This window comes from Dendronephthya gigantea, unplaced genomic scaffold (genome assembly GCF_004324835.1).
Source record: "Dendronephthya gigantea isolate DGI-Jeju-01 unplaced genomic scaffold, DenGig_1.0 000127F, whole genome shotgun sequence".
Taxonomy (NCBI): Eukaryota; Metazoa; Cnidaria; class Anthozoa; order Malacalcyonacea; family Nephtheidae; genus Dendronephthya; species Dendronephthya gigantea.
The window spans coordinates 201978-219061 of NW_021163137.1; the positions used below are offsets into that span (position 1 = coordinate 201978).

At 35.8% G+C, this 17084-nt stretch overlaps 1 protein-coding gene across 3 annotated transcripts; it reads left to right on the forward strand.

Annotated features, from left to right (window-relative positions):
* Positions 1-175: 175 nt before the first annotated feature.
* On the forward strand, positions 176-17064 carry LOC114535851 (nucleoprotein TPR-like). 3 transcript variants are annotated; one of them, XM_028557164.1, is made up of 58 exons: positions 176-379; positions 851-955; positions 1039-1112; positions 1202-1298; positions 1442-1503; positions 1581-1622; positions 1708-1821; positions 1952-2002; positions 2079-2171; positions 2334-2414; positions 2584-2671; positions 2796-2864; positions 2947-3018; positions 3173-3267; positions 3434-3526; positions 3636-3740; positions 4074-4181; positions 4467-4612; positions 4731-4835; positions 5052-5136; positions 5279-5344; positions 5527-5654; positions 5862-5940; positions 6064-6246; positions 6422-6556; positions 6749-6889; positions 7077-7187; positions 7285-7369; positions 7526-7627; positions 7875-7969; positions 8130-8417; positions 8687-8761; positions 8911-9099; positions 9222-9349; positions 9745-10030; positions 10319-10423; positions 10597-10806; positions 10895-11047; positions 11215-11415; positions 11529-11592; positions 11755-11998; positions 12218-12859; positions 12956-13027; positions 13120-13174; positions 13298-13429; positions 13568-13745; positions 13926-13985; positions 14132-14304; positions 14523-14629; positions 14694-14791; positions 14903-14977; positions 15195-15248; positions 15410-15584; positions 15694-15773; positions 15848-15952; positions 16126-16185; positions 16326-16367; positions 16577-17064. In XM_028557164.1, exons 1-58 carry the CDS (start codon positions 178-180, stop codon positions 16648-16650), a joined length of 7137 nt encoding a protein of 2378 aa, XP_028412965.1. In that variant the 5' UTR covers positions 176-177; the 3' UTR covers positions 16651-17064. The 3 variants fall into 3 exon arrangements, with proteins under 3 accessions (XP_028412965.1, XP_028412966.1, XP_028412967.1); XM_028557165.1 differs by having other exon boundaries at positions 13929-13985; XM_028557166.1 differs by having other exon boundaries at positions 15860-15952; positions 16577-17063.
* The last annotated feature ends 20 nt before the right edge of the window (positions 17065-17084 follow it).

Genomic DNA, 17084 nt, shown 5'->3' on the forward strand with positions numbered 1-17084 from the left:
AGTCATTACAGTGATGGTACTGGATGGTACCCGTGATGGTACCTACCATTTACGAGACATTTTTTTCCCGTCCATCGTGCTATTTTTTGCGCTCGAATAATTTGTCGGTAATGTGTCGAAATCACTGGATCAAAATGTCAGAGTCACTGACTGCAAATTTCAGTTAAAACTTGAAAGATGGCGTCTGATTTGGAAGAACTGGAGATATTATGTCGTGAAACTGGACTTTCTAAAGCTGCAATATGCAATGTTTTAAACTCTAGCGAAAGTGCTAAGTCTATATTTAAAGATATTAGCGAATATGTCTCCAGAGAGAAAGCGCAAAAAGAGAAAATGATCAACAATGTCCAAATTCTTCGACGTGCACGTGTGAATGCTGGTGAGTATATTTCACAGTCCAGGAAATATTAGAATAGCTGCAGGGAGATGAGGAAATACCTTACTGATTTCTTATTTAATGGTTAAAAACTGATCAATTTTCTTAACTGATTTTGCGAGAAACGAATGTGTGATGCAAATTTTGCTTACATAGTTGATAGTTTATAATCCAGCATTGATTGTGATTATATATTCCATGCATATAACAAAGATATAGCCATTATCAGTGCTTTCCCGAAATATAGATTATGCTTGCTAATGTATTAAGATAGCAGGATGCATTAGCTTGTTTGGTGGTATGGTCCATGCGAAGAATGACTTCTATGAATGTCATACATTTTGAGACTTTCAACTATTTTAATATTACTGTCAAATGAGGCTAAATCAACATTAAATCCCAGTCATACAATTTCTAGCTGAAGTCACTATGTTAAATATTTTCAACATTTCGCCAACCATTTATGCATTTCAGATCAACAATTCAATCAATTGGAAAAGCAACTTATTTCATGTAACAGTAAGTTGGAACATGAAACACAGTCAAATGAGATATTAAAGAAGAATTTAGACGAAACAGGTTAGTTTTAATAGTTGTGAGGTTCACCTCTAAGTTAATGTGAGGTTACTATGTCTGAGGTTACAATTTTGTTTTGTTTGTAGCTGAAGCTTTGGAAGTGAAATCGAAGCGACTGTCTGAAGCTGAATCTTTAAAAGATGCTGCTGTAACAAACTATGTGGGTGAATATAGTTTAACAAAACATAAAGTGATATAAACATAACAATAAAGTCAGATTTTTACCTAGTTTATTTTGTTCTTCATTAGTCAACAGTGTTTTGTGAAAATCAAACCCTTGAAGCAGAAAAGCTCACATTAGTAGCTACATTGGAGAGAAAGAATCAAGAAATTGACAGATTGAATGGTGAGATTTTTTAGTTTTGACAGACTATGTGATCAAGTATCAATTTGTTTAAAATATCTGTCAAGCACATTAGCACATAGGGAACAGAAAGAGCAGTTACATTTCATTCCAGTGTGAACAATCTTAATGATTTGGTTTTGTAGAGGAATGGAAGTTAATGTCTGAGAAAGTCAGCAATGCAAATGCGATACAATATGAAGCAAAGGTTTGTAATGATAGTTTGTTCATGATCTAGCTGCTGTTTTAGATAATATATTTAATATTATCTTTAATAATAATCAGGCAAAGTTGGATGAACTTAAGAGTAAAGAGACATCATATCAGGTTGGTTAAAAGATTATTTATATGATTGTGCGAACAAAAGTGGTATTAAGGTATTCAAGCCTGGAATTTTGTATGTTATCTGCAGTTACGAGAAAAAAGATTAGAACAAGAAAAAGATCTTGTGACAAAACAAAGAGATTGGTTTGACTCGTTGCTAAAGAAAAAATCTGAAGAATATTTCCTTCTGAGGAAAGAACAGGTTTGTATATAATGGCAACATAATTATTTCATGTTATAAATTCTTCTGTATTAATTAAGAAGACAAGCTATGCTTATTTAAGAGCATAGCAGTTCACATGTGCTCACAATATTCTTCTGTTCTCATCCAGACTTCAACCATTACCCAGTTGCAAACTTCACTGGATGCAAAAATTGATGAGGTAAACAAGTTTTTATATATAACAATTGCGCTTTATACTATGTAGTACATATGATTTATTCAATGATTTTTTACAGGCAAATAATCTTGAATCTTTGAGTGAAAACCTGAAGACAGACAATGAGGAGTTGAAAGACAAAACAAGTTCCCTTGTTGACAAATTGAAAGAAGTAAGAAATGTTACCATATGCCAAATGGCTCATCAATTATTCTTGAAATGCCTTTGTAGAATTTAGTCAAATAAACTGTCTGGAAAACTGTATATTTTTAAAGAAATATATGAGTAAATCTATGCAGAATGTATAAATCATGCAGCAACATTCCACATTTAGGCCCGTGAACATCACTTAAAGACAGAGGAACAATATAAACTTGAGATTGCTTCCCAAAGTAAACTGGCATTGCTCTACAAGGTAAAATTAGTTTAAGAATATAACTAGATATAGTCCCTGTATACCATACATAACTATACAAACTAGATATGGTCCTTGTATACCATGCGTACTATACGAACTAGATATGGTCCCTGTATACCATGCGTACTTCATTACAAAATGCAGCAATTCAATATTGTCTGAACAGGACACATCTGAAAGTTCAAAATTGAAATGTGAGGAACTTGTTGGTGCTATAGAGGAGTTACAAGGCTTGCTGAAAGAGGCTAACAATGGTAAGATTATATTTTCCTGAGTACTGGCATGTCCGACTGATTTGAGCTCTTTATATTGGTCAAAAGAAATCACTGTATGTTGCTTTTTATCAACAGTTTTCTTACATCAAGTCAATTGTTTCAGGGCGTGTGGAAGTAGAGAGCAAACTGACAGAAAGTGAAGGAAATCTTGATAGAGTTATTAAAGAATATGGTAGATTGAATTCTTACTTTGAGATTTTGAGGGTTGCTAAACTTCGTTTTTAAATCATTGCTTTTGTATTGAACATCTTCAGATGAGAAAGTGATGAATATTGAAAATGAGCTGAAAAATGCAAATGACTTGTTGGAAGCAGCAAGACAGAGAGGTGAGTGTTGTCAGGATAATATAATACAATGCAAATCTTTGGATTTTAAAGAAACAAAAATATATATATGTGTATAGTATTGGATTGGGCAGAACATTAATCACTCATTTAAGCTGTTATTGTTTTTGTATTTTTTATTCATTCATCGTATCAGGAACTGCTCCAATGTCAGCTGAAAGTTTGGCAGCTTTCTCGCCCACTGCGGCTGCAACTAGTTCATTCTTGAAGTCTGGAATGACCTTGACACAGGTGAGTCGTTATTTAATATACTGAAGAACATGTTTGCGTGAAGTGTATTTGGCTGAATTATCTTTTACAATACATGGTAGTATTCTGAATTAAGTTTCTAAGTTACAGTATGTATTATCACAACATTTTAGTTCATTTTCAAAGCGTTTTTCTGTTCAAATTTTAGATTTACAATCAATACGTTGAGACTCTCGATTCACTTGAAATTGAAAAGGCTGAAAATGGCCGTTTGAAGGGATACTTGGAGGATATCTTGAAGGTAAGAGATAGATAATGAAAGAAAGTTTATCGAGTCTAACCAACCTAACCAACCAACCTATCCAATCAGCCTATACCACGATTGTTTCATAATCTTGTTTTGAATCAAGGATATTGAAGAAAAAGCTCCATTGCTCCAACAACAACGAAAAGATTACGAAGGCTCTCTCATTACAATTGACAAGCTAACGTTGAAACTGGAGGATGCTATGAAGGTTTGAGTTGTATTTAAACAACTTTTGAGGAGTTCTTCTTGCGCCCGATCTTCGTTAGGTATTTCATTTTATCTAAGGGACTGCTGTCAGAGTTGTAAAACTTGAGGGCAAGAATTGTACAACATTTCACGGCTAAAAATTGGGTTTTAGAGAGTTGAATTACAATTCCGTTTGATGGGAATTGTGTAATGTATAGCAAGGCAAATAAAAGAGATCGCGTTAGTGTTCTGTTTCAGCCAACACAAATGAACGCAGAAAAGCCTTCCCTGTGTCATATTCTGCATATTATATATTTTTGTGCCTGTGATTTTCAAGACCTTTGCTTATTTTAAGGAAATGGAGAAATACAGTATGGAGACGAGCGAAGCTGTTCAAAAATCTGAACATTTGAGAAGAGAAAATGAAAGAATGAAAGTATTGACTGCTGATCTTGCCTCGCAGGTTCGGAAAGTTTAACGTTGCATGAGTCTGTGTGAGTTCATCGAGAATTGGGGACAGATATGAGCATTTAAGGACAGATGTGAGCATTGCTGAATAATGTGTGTGTGATCTCGTGAAATTAAATATATTTTTGCCGAGGTGTTTATAAACCCAGGAAATTTTAAAAATAAAGTTTTTCAACTGTAGTAGATACAGATAGGATGACTTCTCGACGAAACGACTCGACTGTCCGGTCGTTTTGATCTTTCAGATATTCATTGGACTAAAAATATTCTTTGAAATCAGGTTAAAGTTTTGCTGAAGGAGTGTGAAGAAGCCAGAGGTTCTGTAGTGAGTACTACATCAAGTATTGTGTTGGATGATCTTGCTCATTCACATGACGAGGTTTCCAGTTCATCGGAAGTGATTTCAAGCAGATTGGTAACATTCAGGTATGTCGTTCAGTTTGGGTTTTAAAATGGCAGAAAACGTGTTCGCGGCATGTTCTTGTTCCCTACGCTAATTTCCCTGCTTCGAATGGACTATAGAATGTGGAAATGTTTTGTTTAGAAATATTGAAGAACTTCAAGAACAGAATCAACGGCTCTTGACGGTCGTCCGGGAACTTAGTGAAGAAAAAGAGAAAGATGAACAGAAAGAGAAAAGTGATTTGGCGTAAGAAATTTGAAAATTTTATCTTATGGTAAAAATATGCATACAATATTTGTAATGATTCTTCTCAGTCGATTGTCAAGTTTTTTGATATGAGTTGAAGTTCTGGATGTTTTAAGTCGTACGATGAATTTCGTTTAATCCTGATTTTCGCAAGTCCCTGATCAAAGTTGCAAATCCTAAGAACATTACTGACGAGGTGTTTTTACCTTCATACAGTCACACTGAACTAAAACAGAAACTGGATGAAGCACTTAATGAGCTGGAGGAATTAAAAGAAAGTCGCGAAAGGCAAACTTCTATGGTAAGTTTTATTCTAAGATTAACACTAAATGTGTGGACAGTATCTCGTTTGCTGTGTACGCAATAAAATAACAGCCATGTCATGAGGAACATGGTTCATAGTATAGAAAGGTGGTCTCTGAAAAGATGCTCTTTTTGTTAAGGTGGAAGCCGTTGTACGTCAAAGAGATATGTATCGCGTTCTTTTGGCAAACACTGGACAATCACCTGTAATTTTTAACACTTTTTTGTTAAAGTCTGTAGGCCAGTCCAATGATCGTATCAACTATGAATGTCGTACTGTATATAAGCAGTTCATAAAGCCTTTTGTACATTGTACATTATACAATCATAAGCAGTTCATAAAGGTTTTAATTCATTAAAATCTCTTATCTGTATTTTTATGATTTAGATAACACCGCGACAAGTACTTGATCAAAATGTCTTGAATCAGTCATCTTTTGAAGAAACAAATGAAGCGTTAAAGGAACTTCAAAAACAGTTTGAAAGCTACAAAAATGAAAAGCTGTCAAATGAAAAGTAAGCTTATAGCTTTATACGAGTGTGAATGATTTGTTATTACTGTATTTTTGTTGTGTTCAAGAGCAATCTTGATACTGGTATTGTTAAGTGGTACTATAGCAATGAAAAACGGAATGTCATCGATGGTAGTAAATGGGGCGGGAGAGTATCGTGACCTATAGTTCGTAGATCGAGTTGTTAATTCAACATCGCATCGTGTTTTAGACAGATCAAGGAAAAGAATGAAGAACTGCGGTCAACCATCTCAGAGTTAAATATAAAAAATGCAACTGCGATGTCTCAGGTATCAATAATTCCTTAACCAAGTGTCTTGTGTTAGTCTAATAACAATATCTTATTGTAGTTAGGCATATTTATTCACCAATTGCAATGCGGCAATTTGAGCTTGCGTGATTTATATTTCTAGTTGGAGCATACAAATGAAAGATACAAGTTACTGGAGTCAAATTGCAACAGTTTGAAACGTGAAGCGGCTGCATTAAGGGATAAATCTGAGAAATTATCTTTAACTTCTGCAAAACTTGAAACATCATACGAAACTGCCAAGCAAGATTTAAGTGAAGTGAAAGAGAAATTGATGCGAAGTGAGGTATGTTCGTGAGGGTAAATAGGCTCGTGTGTTGTATATTCCATGCTCTGAAAGGCCTCGACCTGTCAGGCTTTTTCATGTAAAGCCATTTTGGTCTGAGAAGATAAAAAATTGTAGCGAACAACTATATATTTTGCAGGTATATGTGACTTAGAACGTATGTCTTTTTGTTCAGGTGATGTATCAAAATTTGGTTGAAGAGAAAAATATAGTTAAACAAGCGGAAGCAAGACTCGTTGAGGAAAATAAATCGTTGATAAATCAACAAAAAGGACAGAATACATTGTTAACCAATCTTCAAACAATACAGGTCAGTATGCATCTGATCCAAGACAGGATTGGCAGGTGTGCATGTAACATAATGACAATCTAGGAAAGAAGAAACCCGCAAATGATTTGAAGGATGTTGACGAGTTGCTAAATCAACTTCTTACCTTAGGGCGGCACAATATATATCTATGTATTACGAGGAACTTCTTCATATTTTGTTCTTTTCTTTCAGAACAATTTAGAACGACAAGAGTATGAAACAAGATCGAGACATACAAGTCAAGTTTCTGCTCTGGAACAAGAAGTCGCTATTTTAAAACAAAAATTAACTTCTGAACAAGACCAGATTACAAAGTCTGCTGATTCATTCAAGGTTTGTAAATATGTATTGTTATTACAAATCTTTACAGAGGGTAAACACCTCATCGTACATGACACTGTTATCAATATGTTCCCTCATGTATATTGTTATTAGTATGTGCCCTCATGTATATTGTTGTCTTGCACCTGGTCATGATTTCTTTATTGTTTATTTATTGGTAATACAAATTTATTGTTAGTCCCAAGTTGGTGAATGTAAAAGAAAATTAAAAGCAGAATCAGAACTTCTAAAAGAAGCAGAAAATAAGGTGGAAGCACTTCAGTTAGAGTTGAATAGTGTTAAGATAAAGGTTAGCAAAGCTTTTTGTACTTCGAGCTCAGGACCTTTACTTGGCTTGTGAATTCCAGACGATGAAGTTGTTAAAAACTATTTTTGATTTTGTATAGTTGTCTGAAAAAGAATCACATTTATTAGCGAGTGAAACGAGATTGAATGAAATTCTTGCACGAGATGCAAGCGAGGATGGTCCAGGTATAATGAGGATGACTGGGGATAATAGTGGAAGCTTAGTTTACATGCAACATATTGAAAGTTTTACTTGTGCAGATATAGAAGGAAGCTTATTATTGCATGTTTTCATGCGGTTTTCTAGGAAATATTTTCATCGCTTTCTATCGAAAATTTTAGGACACGAGTTTGCCCGAAGATTGAAAGAGAAAGAAGAACAGTTTTCATCAACAGTTGAGGAGATAAAAGGAAAGTTGTATGAAACTGAGACAAGAAACAAAGGTACCATAATTACAGTATTAGTACATTGTGCTTTGTGCATCAGGGGACCATGTTGGTGTTGTAAAGAATATAACGGCGTTAACGCGACAATATGTAAATATAACGTTGCTGTGTACATTGTGTAAGTGTCACTGACGCTGTTACAAGAAGCTTGCATGACAATAATAAGAAAGAAGATCGTTTTCTCGTTTAACAATGCTGCACAGATTCATTCTATTTGCCTTAGCTTACTGTATACTATTTTTAGTGCTGGAGAATCAGATTGGACTTTCGAAGAAACATTTAGATCAATATAAAGCGATGCTGACTGCAAATGAAGAAGCTCTGTCAGAGTTGAACAAGGTATGAACAATTATTGTCCGCTTCTTGACCACGCTTGTTATATGCATTGCTTGCTTTATAACCTAATTTAAAAGCCTTGCGAAAGGTGTATCGAAGTGAATTCACTTTGCATGGGACAAGATACTCCAAGTTAACATATTGAATTTTTTCCATCTCGTAGACAAGCAAATTATACCAGGAAAAAGCCGAGGGTGAAAAAGAAGACAACGTGAAAGTAATGGCGGCTTTACAGGAATCTCTCACATCAACACAAGCGACGCTTGCAAATCTAACATCAGAAAATACAGAATTAAAAAAACAATTTACCGATAAAACAGCAAGTCTACAGAAGTCAGTGGAGATATTGACGTCAGAAGCAAGGGAGGCTGTGAAACGAGCTGAGATGTGTGTTGAAAAAGAAAAAAGAGCAAATGAAATATGCGAGGAACAGAAAACCTTGGCTAAAGAGGTATATCGTCTCTTCGTGGTGTTAGTGTTTTTTCTCTCAGATATTGACATAGGTTTATAAAATGTGCGAGTTTATTGAATAAAAACAAGACGTACTGCGATTCCTGACGAATTTAAAACTGTTGAAATGCAATTTAGCTAACGTCAATTTTAGACAGCTTATATAGGACAGTCAGCGCAAAACACGAGTTTTACCGCATTTATGAAGTGTTTTCCACGATATACGCAGAGTATTCACTGCAAGAGACACCAATCTGGCTTTATTTTTAGACTCAAGAAAAATATCAAAAAGAGTTGGTTCATCATGCGTCCGATGTTCAGGCTTTGACTTTGGCAAAAGAACAGGTAGGATTGTTACATCAAGTGTAACATAAACATGGTCAAACCATGCATTCATTGGTTGACCATTAACTATATCGTCCGTTCACTACCATGGTATTTAAAGTTTCTTACAAACTCGCAGTATAGCAATTTCTTGTTTAAAAATATTTCAGTTAGAAACATTTGAATCTCGCTTGGCGGAAACGGAAGAAAAGCGCAAAAATGCCGAGGGTAATTTGAATGAGTGCAAAGCCTCGTGGGAAGAACAGAAAAATATACACAAAGGAGAGTTGGAGAAACTAGTTTCACGCTGTGACGAACTGAAAAATCAGAACGCTTTACTGCACGAACAAGGCGAGAAGGTTGGTCTTTTGTAGTGTTCCTTGACGATCGAAAACCATTTTTAGAACATTATTATTAGTACATGAATTAGACATTCTGTGCTTACAATCTTTATTTCTACCTGAAGTTATTTTCATTTCAGCTGTCTCAACAAGTACTGGCCGCTCAGTCTCGTTCTCTCGGTGACATTCGCGTAACTAGTGAAACTACACCAGAATCATCTGATGCTCCAGTTGATAAAACTGTCAAAGATCTGTGGGAAGTCATCAGGTAAATAATGTCGCTTAGCGAACTTTCCTAAAGTCCACGTGGGTCTCTGAATGACACTAATATAGACAGCCACTTCATTTCTGCAGAAATGACACCACTTGAGCTTCGACAATGTAATTTGATATTTATCAATATTCCTCAGTTTTTAGCCGTCTTTCAGTCTCGTGATATTTTTTCCTCAAAATGTTTTTAAATTTGCGTCCAAAGCCATTGCAAATGCTAAATTTTCGCGTCGAATGTCCCGGGATTTGATTGAACTTTCCTCGCACGAATATAGTAAAAACGTTTAGAAGTATTCGTTCTCTTCAAAACACCGTGGAATCTCAGGCTCAACATTTAATTGTTAATAACAGTCATAGCGTCACAAAGTAAACTAAATATTTCCTTCATCTTAGATTTGTAAGAAAAGAAAAGGAAATTGCAGAAACAAAGAGTGAACTTTTGCAATCTGAGAGTGTTCGATATCAACAACGTTTAGAATACGTTGAAAAACAACTTCAAGACACAGAAGAAATCTTGAAAAAGGAGAAAGAAAGAACAAAATCACTTCCTATTGATGTCGCTGAACACGAGGAAATAATGAAGAAAGTTGAGATGGTAGCAGAAATAGAGGAGATGAATAAAGTTTTGAACAATGATAAAGAAACCTTGCAAAATAAGCTGAAACAGACAGAAGCACAGGCAAGTACAAAAAATACCGCCCATTGACAACTGCGCATTTATTAATTCAGTTATGAAGGTTTTAGACAACAGAGATGAGGTTGTTTTCTATGCAATGATATGTTTTGGTAACACTTATGAATGACAGTATTTTATGTAACACTGTTTGACACACGTCAAACTGCTTGAAATTGTCGTCTGACATGCAAATAAATCTTCGTCCAGTATTAATGATTCGCATGCCTTCTAGCTATAGAGCAGGACAACTTTTGTAGTTGTTGTTTTATTGAAATTAATCTATTTTTTCAGGCCAAGCGTCTTGAAAGTGACATCAATCCACTAAAACAAAGTATCAAGAATTTGACTGCTCAGAAAGATATGTTAGTTGGAGAAAAAACTGGACTCAGAAGCGAGGTACGAGTGACTGTGAATGAAATTAAGTCCATATTTTGACCCCAGTATAAAAACAGTTTACAAAACTATTAAATATAGTTATCATGGTTCACTTTCTATTTCTAGTTCATAGTTAAACTAATGTTTTTAGTCGAGATTTTCTTTCCATCAATTATTTAATCATCTCGTTTAAGATTCAACGCTGGCGTTCACGAGTGAATCAGTTGATAGAACAATGTAAGAACCAAATTGATCCGGAAGAAATGAAGAAATTGCAAGAAGAAAAGAAACAACTTGTAGGACAACAAAAAGCATCGACGGATGAGGCACAAAAATTGAAAGTGAGAATGGATGCTATGAGGAATGAAATCACGAGATTACAAGCTGAAATTAATGTGAAAAAGGTAAACCATTGCTTTTGCTCGGGTTCATCCTGTCAGCGCTTCCAGTGACAAGGATATTGATTGATGTAAATGTTTATTTTGACACCAGACTGAAACAGCAAAAATACAGGAAGAACTGAAGACTGCGAAGGCTGAGAATAATGCAGCAGCGGCGAAACTAAAAGAAGAAAATGAGAATTTCCAGAAGGAACTGGGAACTAAAACAGATGAGATCCAGGAGAAAGCAAAAACGATTATTCAAGTAAGATAAGATATAACACGCAGGGTCAAGCTATTTTCCATGGCTATCTGCGTCGTATTGTCTGTATTTCTAGACAAACACTTCCAAAAGTATCAAATTATTAGATATTTGACCAGGTTCAACGGATTCATACTGTAGATATCACGCAATGTGATTATTTTTTACAGTTAAAAAAGATTGCTAAACGTTACAAGACCCAATATGACGAAACATTCGCTCAAAAAGAGGAATTATCCAAAAAACTTTCAGAAGAACAACCAAGTGGTGATGTAACAAAGCAGGAAAATATGATTACAACTTTAACTGAAGAGAAAAATAGTTTGCAGGAGGAAATGGACAAACTGAATCAGAACCTAAAAACAAGCAAGGTTAGTTTTGTAGGCGTTGAACACTGTGCATAAGTGCCTACCATCATCACACTACAAATCGTTTACTGCGCATCACAAATCTTTTACTGCAACCATTTTGGTTAATGTTTTAGGAAAAAGAAGAGAAATCGAAAAAAACTCTAAACTCTGCAACGAAACGAATTCAACAGTTGATGAGTAAGTATTGATGTTGTATCAAAATAATTGCACGTTTGATGTATGTCATTTTACAACGCAATGCGAAGTATTACGTGATTCCAATATTTGTCCGACCTATACTCCTTGAATTAGTTTAAACACTGTTCTCCCGGGTGAGAGTTTTTTTTTTGAATATTTTAGCAATGAAAGATAAATATTCTGCCGAATGTGAAGAACTGAAGAAATCCTTGGAAGGTCTTCGTCAAGAGAAAGAGGCTTTGGCAGCTGCAAGCAGTGAACGTGAAATGAGACTGACTGTTTTATCAACTCAGTTTGAAGGAAAACATGCAAGAATGGACAAAGAATTGAAAGAGAAGAATGAGTTGATCGAAAAATACGAACAAGAAAAGAACGAAAGTCAGGAAAAAGAAAATGAAAAAGAAAGGTCTGTAAAAAGATGGAGGGAAAGTTGAACTAAGCGAGGAGCGTATTTAAAAGCTGTTATATTTGACTAATTTTTCTGTGTGTTATTGCAACTTATGAGTGGATTGTTTAGATGTGTCTATAGCAAGCATGAACGACATGCTGAGCTTTTTATTCGTAAAAAGTTTCAGGAATATTTGACTGTGTTTGACTCAACAAATATTGAAATATCGTTTTTTAGTGAAATAGATAAGTTAAAGAAGAAGCTACAACAGTATGACCGTTTAATACGCCAGGCTCAGCAAAAAATCAAATCTCAGGCGAGCCAAATTGCAGCGAGTCAGGGTCAGGGTAATTCATCCAGTTCAACTGTAAGTTCAGGGGGGAATGAAGATCTAAACAGCACTCAAGTCACTACTGCTGTTCCACCAACTGCTGCTGTCAAGCCAACAGCTACTCCAACAAACTCTGTACCAGTCCGTTCTTTAGCAACACCAACAGCTAGTATACGACCTATGACGTCAGCCACAGTCCAAGCCACGCCCCGTGCCACTGTGCCACCCACCGTCACTACTCAACCCGCAGTACCTACAGCAGTTACAACTCAGCCAACAGTTTCCGCTGAACCTATTGCTACATTACCAGTCTCTGCACGAGCACAAACTTCTGCTACACCAACAGTTCATCCTCTACCATCAACCCCAGTCTCCTCCTCTGTAATGACGTCAACTACATCAGATGTGGCTGCTGTATCTGTAAGGCCAATCATGTCGTCAAGTGTGGCTATCATACCAACACATGACGTTGATGAAGAAAGACCTTCTGATGTTATTATTGATGAACGTCCTTCAACTTCAGCACAAATCCAGTCAGCAGAGTTAAGGTCAGGTTTTTAAAACATATTTTTAAGATTTCGTATTGTTTGGTTACGTAAGATGTCTTACGAGTAGAATAATAAATAAAAACTGTGTTCTTACAGACCTGAAGATGACGTCCCAGTAAGGGAGGATGATGAACGACCTGGAAACAAACGTCCACGTGAAAGTGAAAGGTACAGTATATTAGTATTTCTCTTCAGGCGCTGAACATTATTCCTTTAGAGTGAAAGATGCACCACTGTAATGTGTCTCTCTGTGTTTGTAGCACAACAGATCAAAATTTAGGACTTCAAGAAGCAAAGAAGTCAAGAACGGAAATGGTAAGAAATAAGCCTCTTTCACTGCTCACCTGGTAACCAATGCAGCAATACGCGATTTTTTCAACGTCTTTGTCAGAAAAAAATATTTACGGATTTATCACTGGTTTGAACACACTATTTTAGCAGGAAGAAATTGAGGAAACGACAGAACAATTGGATGAAGAAGATGTTCTTGATGTGATGGCCGAGGACGATAATATTGATGTTGATGACAACGATGAGGAAAGACAGGAAGAAGTTGAAGAAGAAAGAGAGGTCATTGATTGTTATGTATATAGAAATTATGAAGAGAATTAGGGTAGAAAAGTTTCAAAATTCAATAAAGTAGAAAAACTGATAGAAATGCAAAGAAATATTGATTCAGCATTGAAACTGGGAATTTGTTTTTTCCAGGTTGTATGTATTGATGATGATAGTGAGGAAGAAGAAGCTGGTGAAGATGATGGACAAATTGAAGCGGATGATATCGATGAAGATGATGATGTCGTCGAAGTTATTGATGATGATGATGATGAGGATGATGACGAGGATGATGTTGAAAATGATGTTGAAGATGACATCGATATGAAAGGTAAATATATTATAAATAGAAAAATACTCTACTGTGACTGTTGCGTGCAGAGAACTTGAGAAACAGAGTAACAGAGAACGTAAATATATAGTTTAAATATAGAGGTGATGTAGTCACTAAGATCATCGCTTCTGATCGTTCTAATGCGTCGTTCTAATGCGCTATTAAATTCTCGTCTAGAAGAATTTGCTGATGCTGAAGAAATTCCTGCAGAACAGTCGCAAGGTCCTGGACAAGAAGGTTGGAATACATTGATTTTGCCGTATAAATGAAAAAAACCTCGGAAAATGTTATGGACCCTTATCTTTACTTAAACTGGGTCTAAGGTCCAGCCTCGCAGACGATGTATAACTTACACCTCGTAACTTTCATTGTATATTTCTCAGAATCTGCAGATAGTACAGATGTTGTTATACCAACCACTACGGACGCAATATCGACATCACATCAAGAACAACATTCTCAGGAGCCTGTTGTGACATCACAAAGTGTCCATCCTAGGACTCAACCACCATTCATTAGATCCCAGTCTCATCTAGCGCCGTTCACCTTGTCTCAGGTGGGCAGATGTTAGCTAAATAATTGTCACAAATTTTTTTTGAATATTCTGCTTCAAGCTGTTGTTAACATTGTTTCGAATAATGCTCGTACCAAGAAGTTCCTTCGCGTATCACTAATTTATTACGAGGCAATCTAGTACCCAGGGTTCCATCTACTGTTGCTCGAGGCGTAGTGTGTTTGATATGAGGTCAAAAAACTTTGATGTTATTTTCCTAGAGCCAGTCTGGTGGTGGTGGCTTTGATGAAACTGATGATTGCATGGTACCGAGTACTCCCACATTATTCATTCCAAAACGATCAGATGGTTTTAGTGAAATGATAAGGTAAGTCCATGGAATGATGTTGTTAAAAATCATGTTCAACTTCCTGATATTGTAACGTGTTTAGTTCACCTCGTGTGCAACATCCATCATTCTTATTTGGATCAACAACTGAGAGCAGCTTACCTCAGACAGGAGGATTAGCGATGGGAATGACGGAAGAAGGTACGAAACGCTTTAGGGAGCCACGAACGGGATTATTTTGCAGTGGTCTCGGAGAGGGAAAGGAAAGTATTTTAATATTCAACAAATAAAGGCATTGTGTTCCCAACTTAGGTCTTCGTGTTGATGATACAAGATTTGATATCATGGCGTCTTCTGGAGAAGGAGATGAAGCAGATCTTGGTTTTGGTACTTTGATTTTAATATGCATTCTGTCAGCTAAACCTCCTATATATTGATACTTAAACCATCGCAGTTTTCCCAGCTCTCTTTAGAAAAGGTCCAAAAACTGAAATTAACTGAGTATATTAACAGTGTATAAATTTGGCGGGTCGAAAACTCCCTAGATTCCCTAGAAAAAATTTCAAAAGAAGATCTGATGTAAACTCAAAATGTTTTTTATTAGATAATGTTGTTCCAGACTTGGATGAAGCCGCGACTATTGATTTTACGTCTGAAGGTTTGTTTATTTATGAAGTGTACGTCATAAAATTATGATTATATTATTCAACAATATTTCTGATCATCTGCAAGGTTTTCTTATGGAGAAAGCCTCTTCGATTATACGTCGTGCATTGAAATTCTTATGTTTATGCTGTATAATTTTTATCTGCACTGCAGACGACATATTAGATCCTCCCACCATGGTCGACATCGCGGCAAGTGGTGTTGATGTTTCTGAACAAAATGTTCCTGAAACTAGCGAAAAATTTGATCCTGTCGAAGTTACAGAAGCTGTTCCTGAGACCAGCAAGGCCCCGGATGAGAATGTGACGTCACAATTAGAGCAAAAAGCGTAAGTTGATTTGGGGACTACCAGAGACATTTTCTCTTTCGCAATGAGTAATAAAAATGTGAACATTTGTTCGTCGATCTTCGCATTTTGATGATTGTTTTTATTATAGAGAAGTGAAAGATTCTGAAGAAGCCAGTGGCAGTTCTCTTGTCTCAGCGACAACCATTAAACCTGCGGAAGAACGTTTAGGTATTTAGAATATAATTTTGTTGTAGTTGATAAATTTATTACGTTTATAACTGTATATATTCCAATACATTTAGTTTCATTTGCAGATTCTTCAAAAGAAATGGATTCCCAGGAAAGTTCTTCAACTTCAGAGCCTTCCACATCAACTGGCAAAACAATAGTTTTGTTAACTAGTCAAGGTTAATATCAATCAAACACGATCTTGGATTTCATCGGTTGCGCCACATTTCCTTGTTTAATAATTTGTTGTTTAGGGTGAAGACTCGCAATATTTCATGCCAATTTTGCTTCCCTCCCTCTCGATTTTATAACACTTAAATTTTCAGTGTATACATTAACCGTTTTTTTTCAGAAAACCGCCCATCACAGAAGTCCACAGTTGTGCAACTGAGAAGACCAGGGCAACCCCAGAGTAAGTGTAGAAGTCATAACCACAGACAACTAGGGTTAAAAACAGCTTGAAATTGTATAAGTCAAGACAGACGAAATGCTACAACCTGAATTTCTCAAGGGTGGCGGTTGAAATAAAGTTAACTTCAATTTCTTTTCTAGCTCAAGCATCCAGAGGCCGCAGGCAGATACGAAGAGTTCAAGGTATTAAACATTTCTGAACATTTGTAGTCGCCTATATAAGTCTCGAAAACGTCCGTGTTTTTCTATACTTTTGTGATACATCCCAATAATAAAGTGCTTCAACATACGAATACAAAATATAACGTCTAAATTTAAGTAATGTTGCGGTTCAAGTGAAAATGATATCGCCATCGACAATGTTTAGAATTGTTTCATTGATATTTTTGTAGGACTAGGTCAAGCAATCCCACCAACAAGAGGTTTACAACGCCGAGGCAGAGGTCAGTGGCCTGGAAACCAGTAAATGAAGTTAATTGTTCCCTTGGCAAATAAAATATCTCGGAGATTGGCGAGAAGTTTTCAGTTAGCAATCCTGATGAAGAATACCCTTTCGCAAATATACACACGCTGGATATTTTCTATGAAATTCTTTAATATTATCTCATATAAATATAGTTTTTCATGATTTCATCTTAAAAGCTTTGAATGTAGATGAAGTTGGTTAATATTTACAGTAAAATTATTATTCGTAGTAAAAAAAAACGCTACGAAAAATGGTACAAACGTTTTCATGCCAATGCTTACCAAAACGTTTTTATATTTAAATAAAATTTGTAAATATAGTCCTAGTTATCTTAGGGTGTTGTGTTTTTCTGCCTGTATTTTGCATTTTAATTTTGTGAAACCGTGGCATGAGAGAATTGCCGTTGTCACCTCATTCTTGTAAAAGTATTCAAA

Excerpts from the sequence above, each read along its gene's own strand:
- LOC114535851 (XM_028557164.1), top strand. The coding sequence starts at position 178 with ATGGCGTCTGATTTGGAAGAACTGGAGATATTATGTCGTGAAACTGGA. Across the intron at positions 956-1,038 it reads GAAGAATTTAGACGAAACAG|CTGAAGCTTTGGAAGTGAAA; the intron begins GTTAGTTTTAAT and ends TTTTGTTTGTAG. Across the intron at positions 15,953-16,125 it reads AGTTTTGTTAACTAGTCAAG|AAAACCGCCCATCACAGAAG; the intron begins GTTAATATCAAT and ends GTTTTTTTTCAG.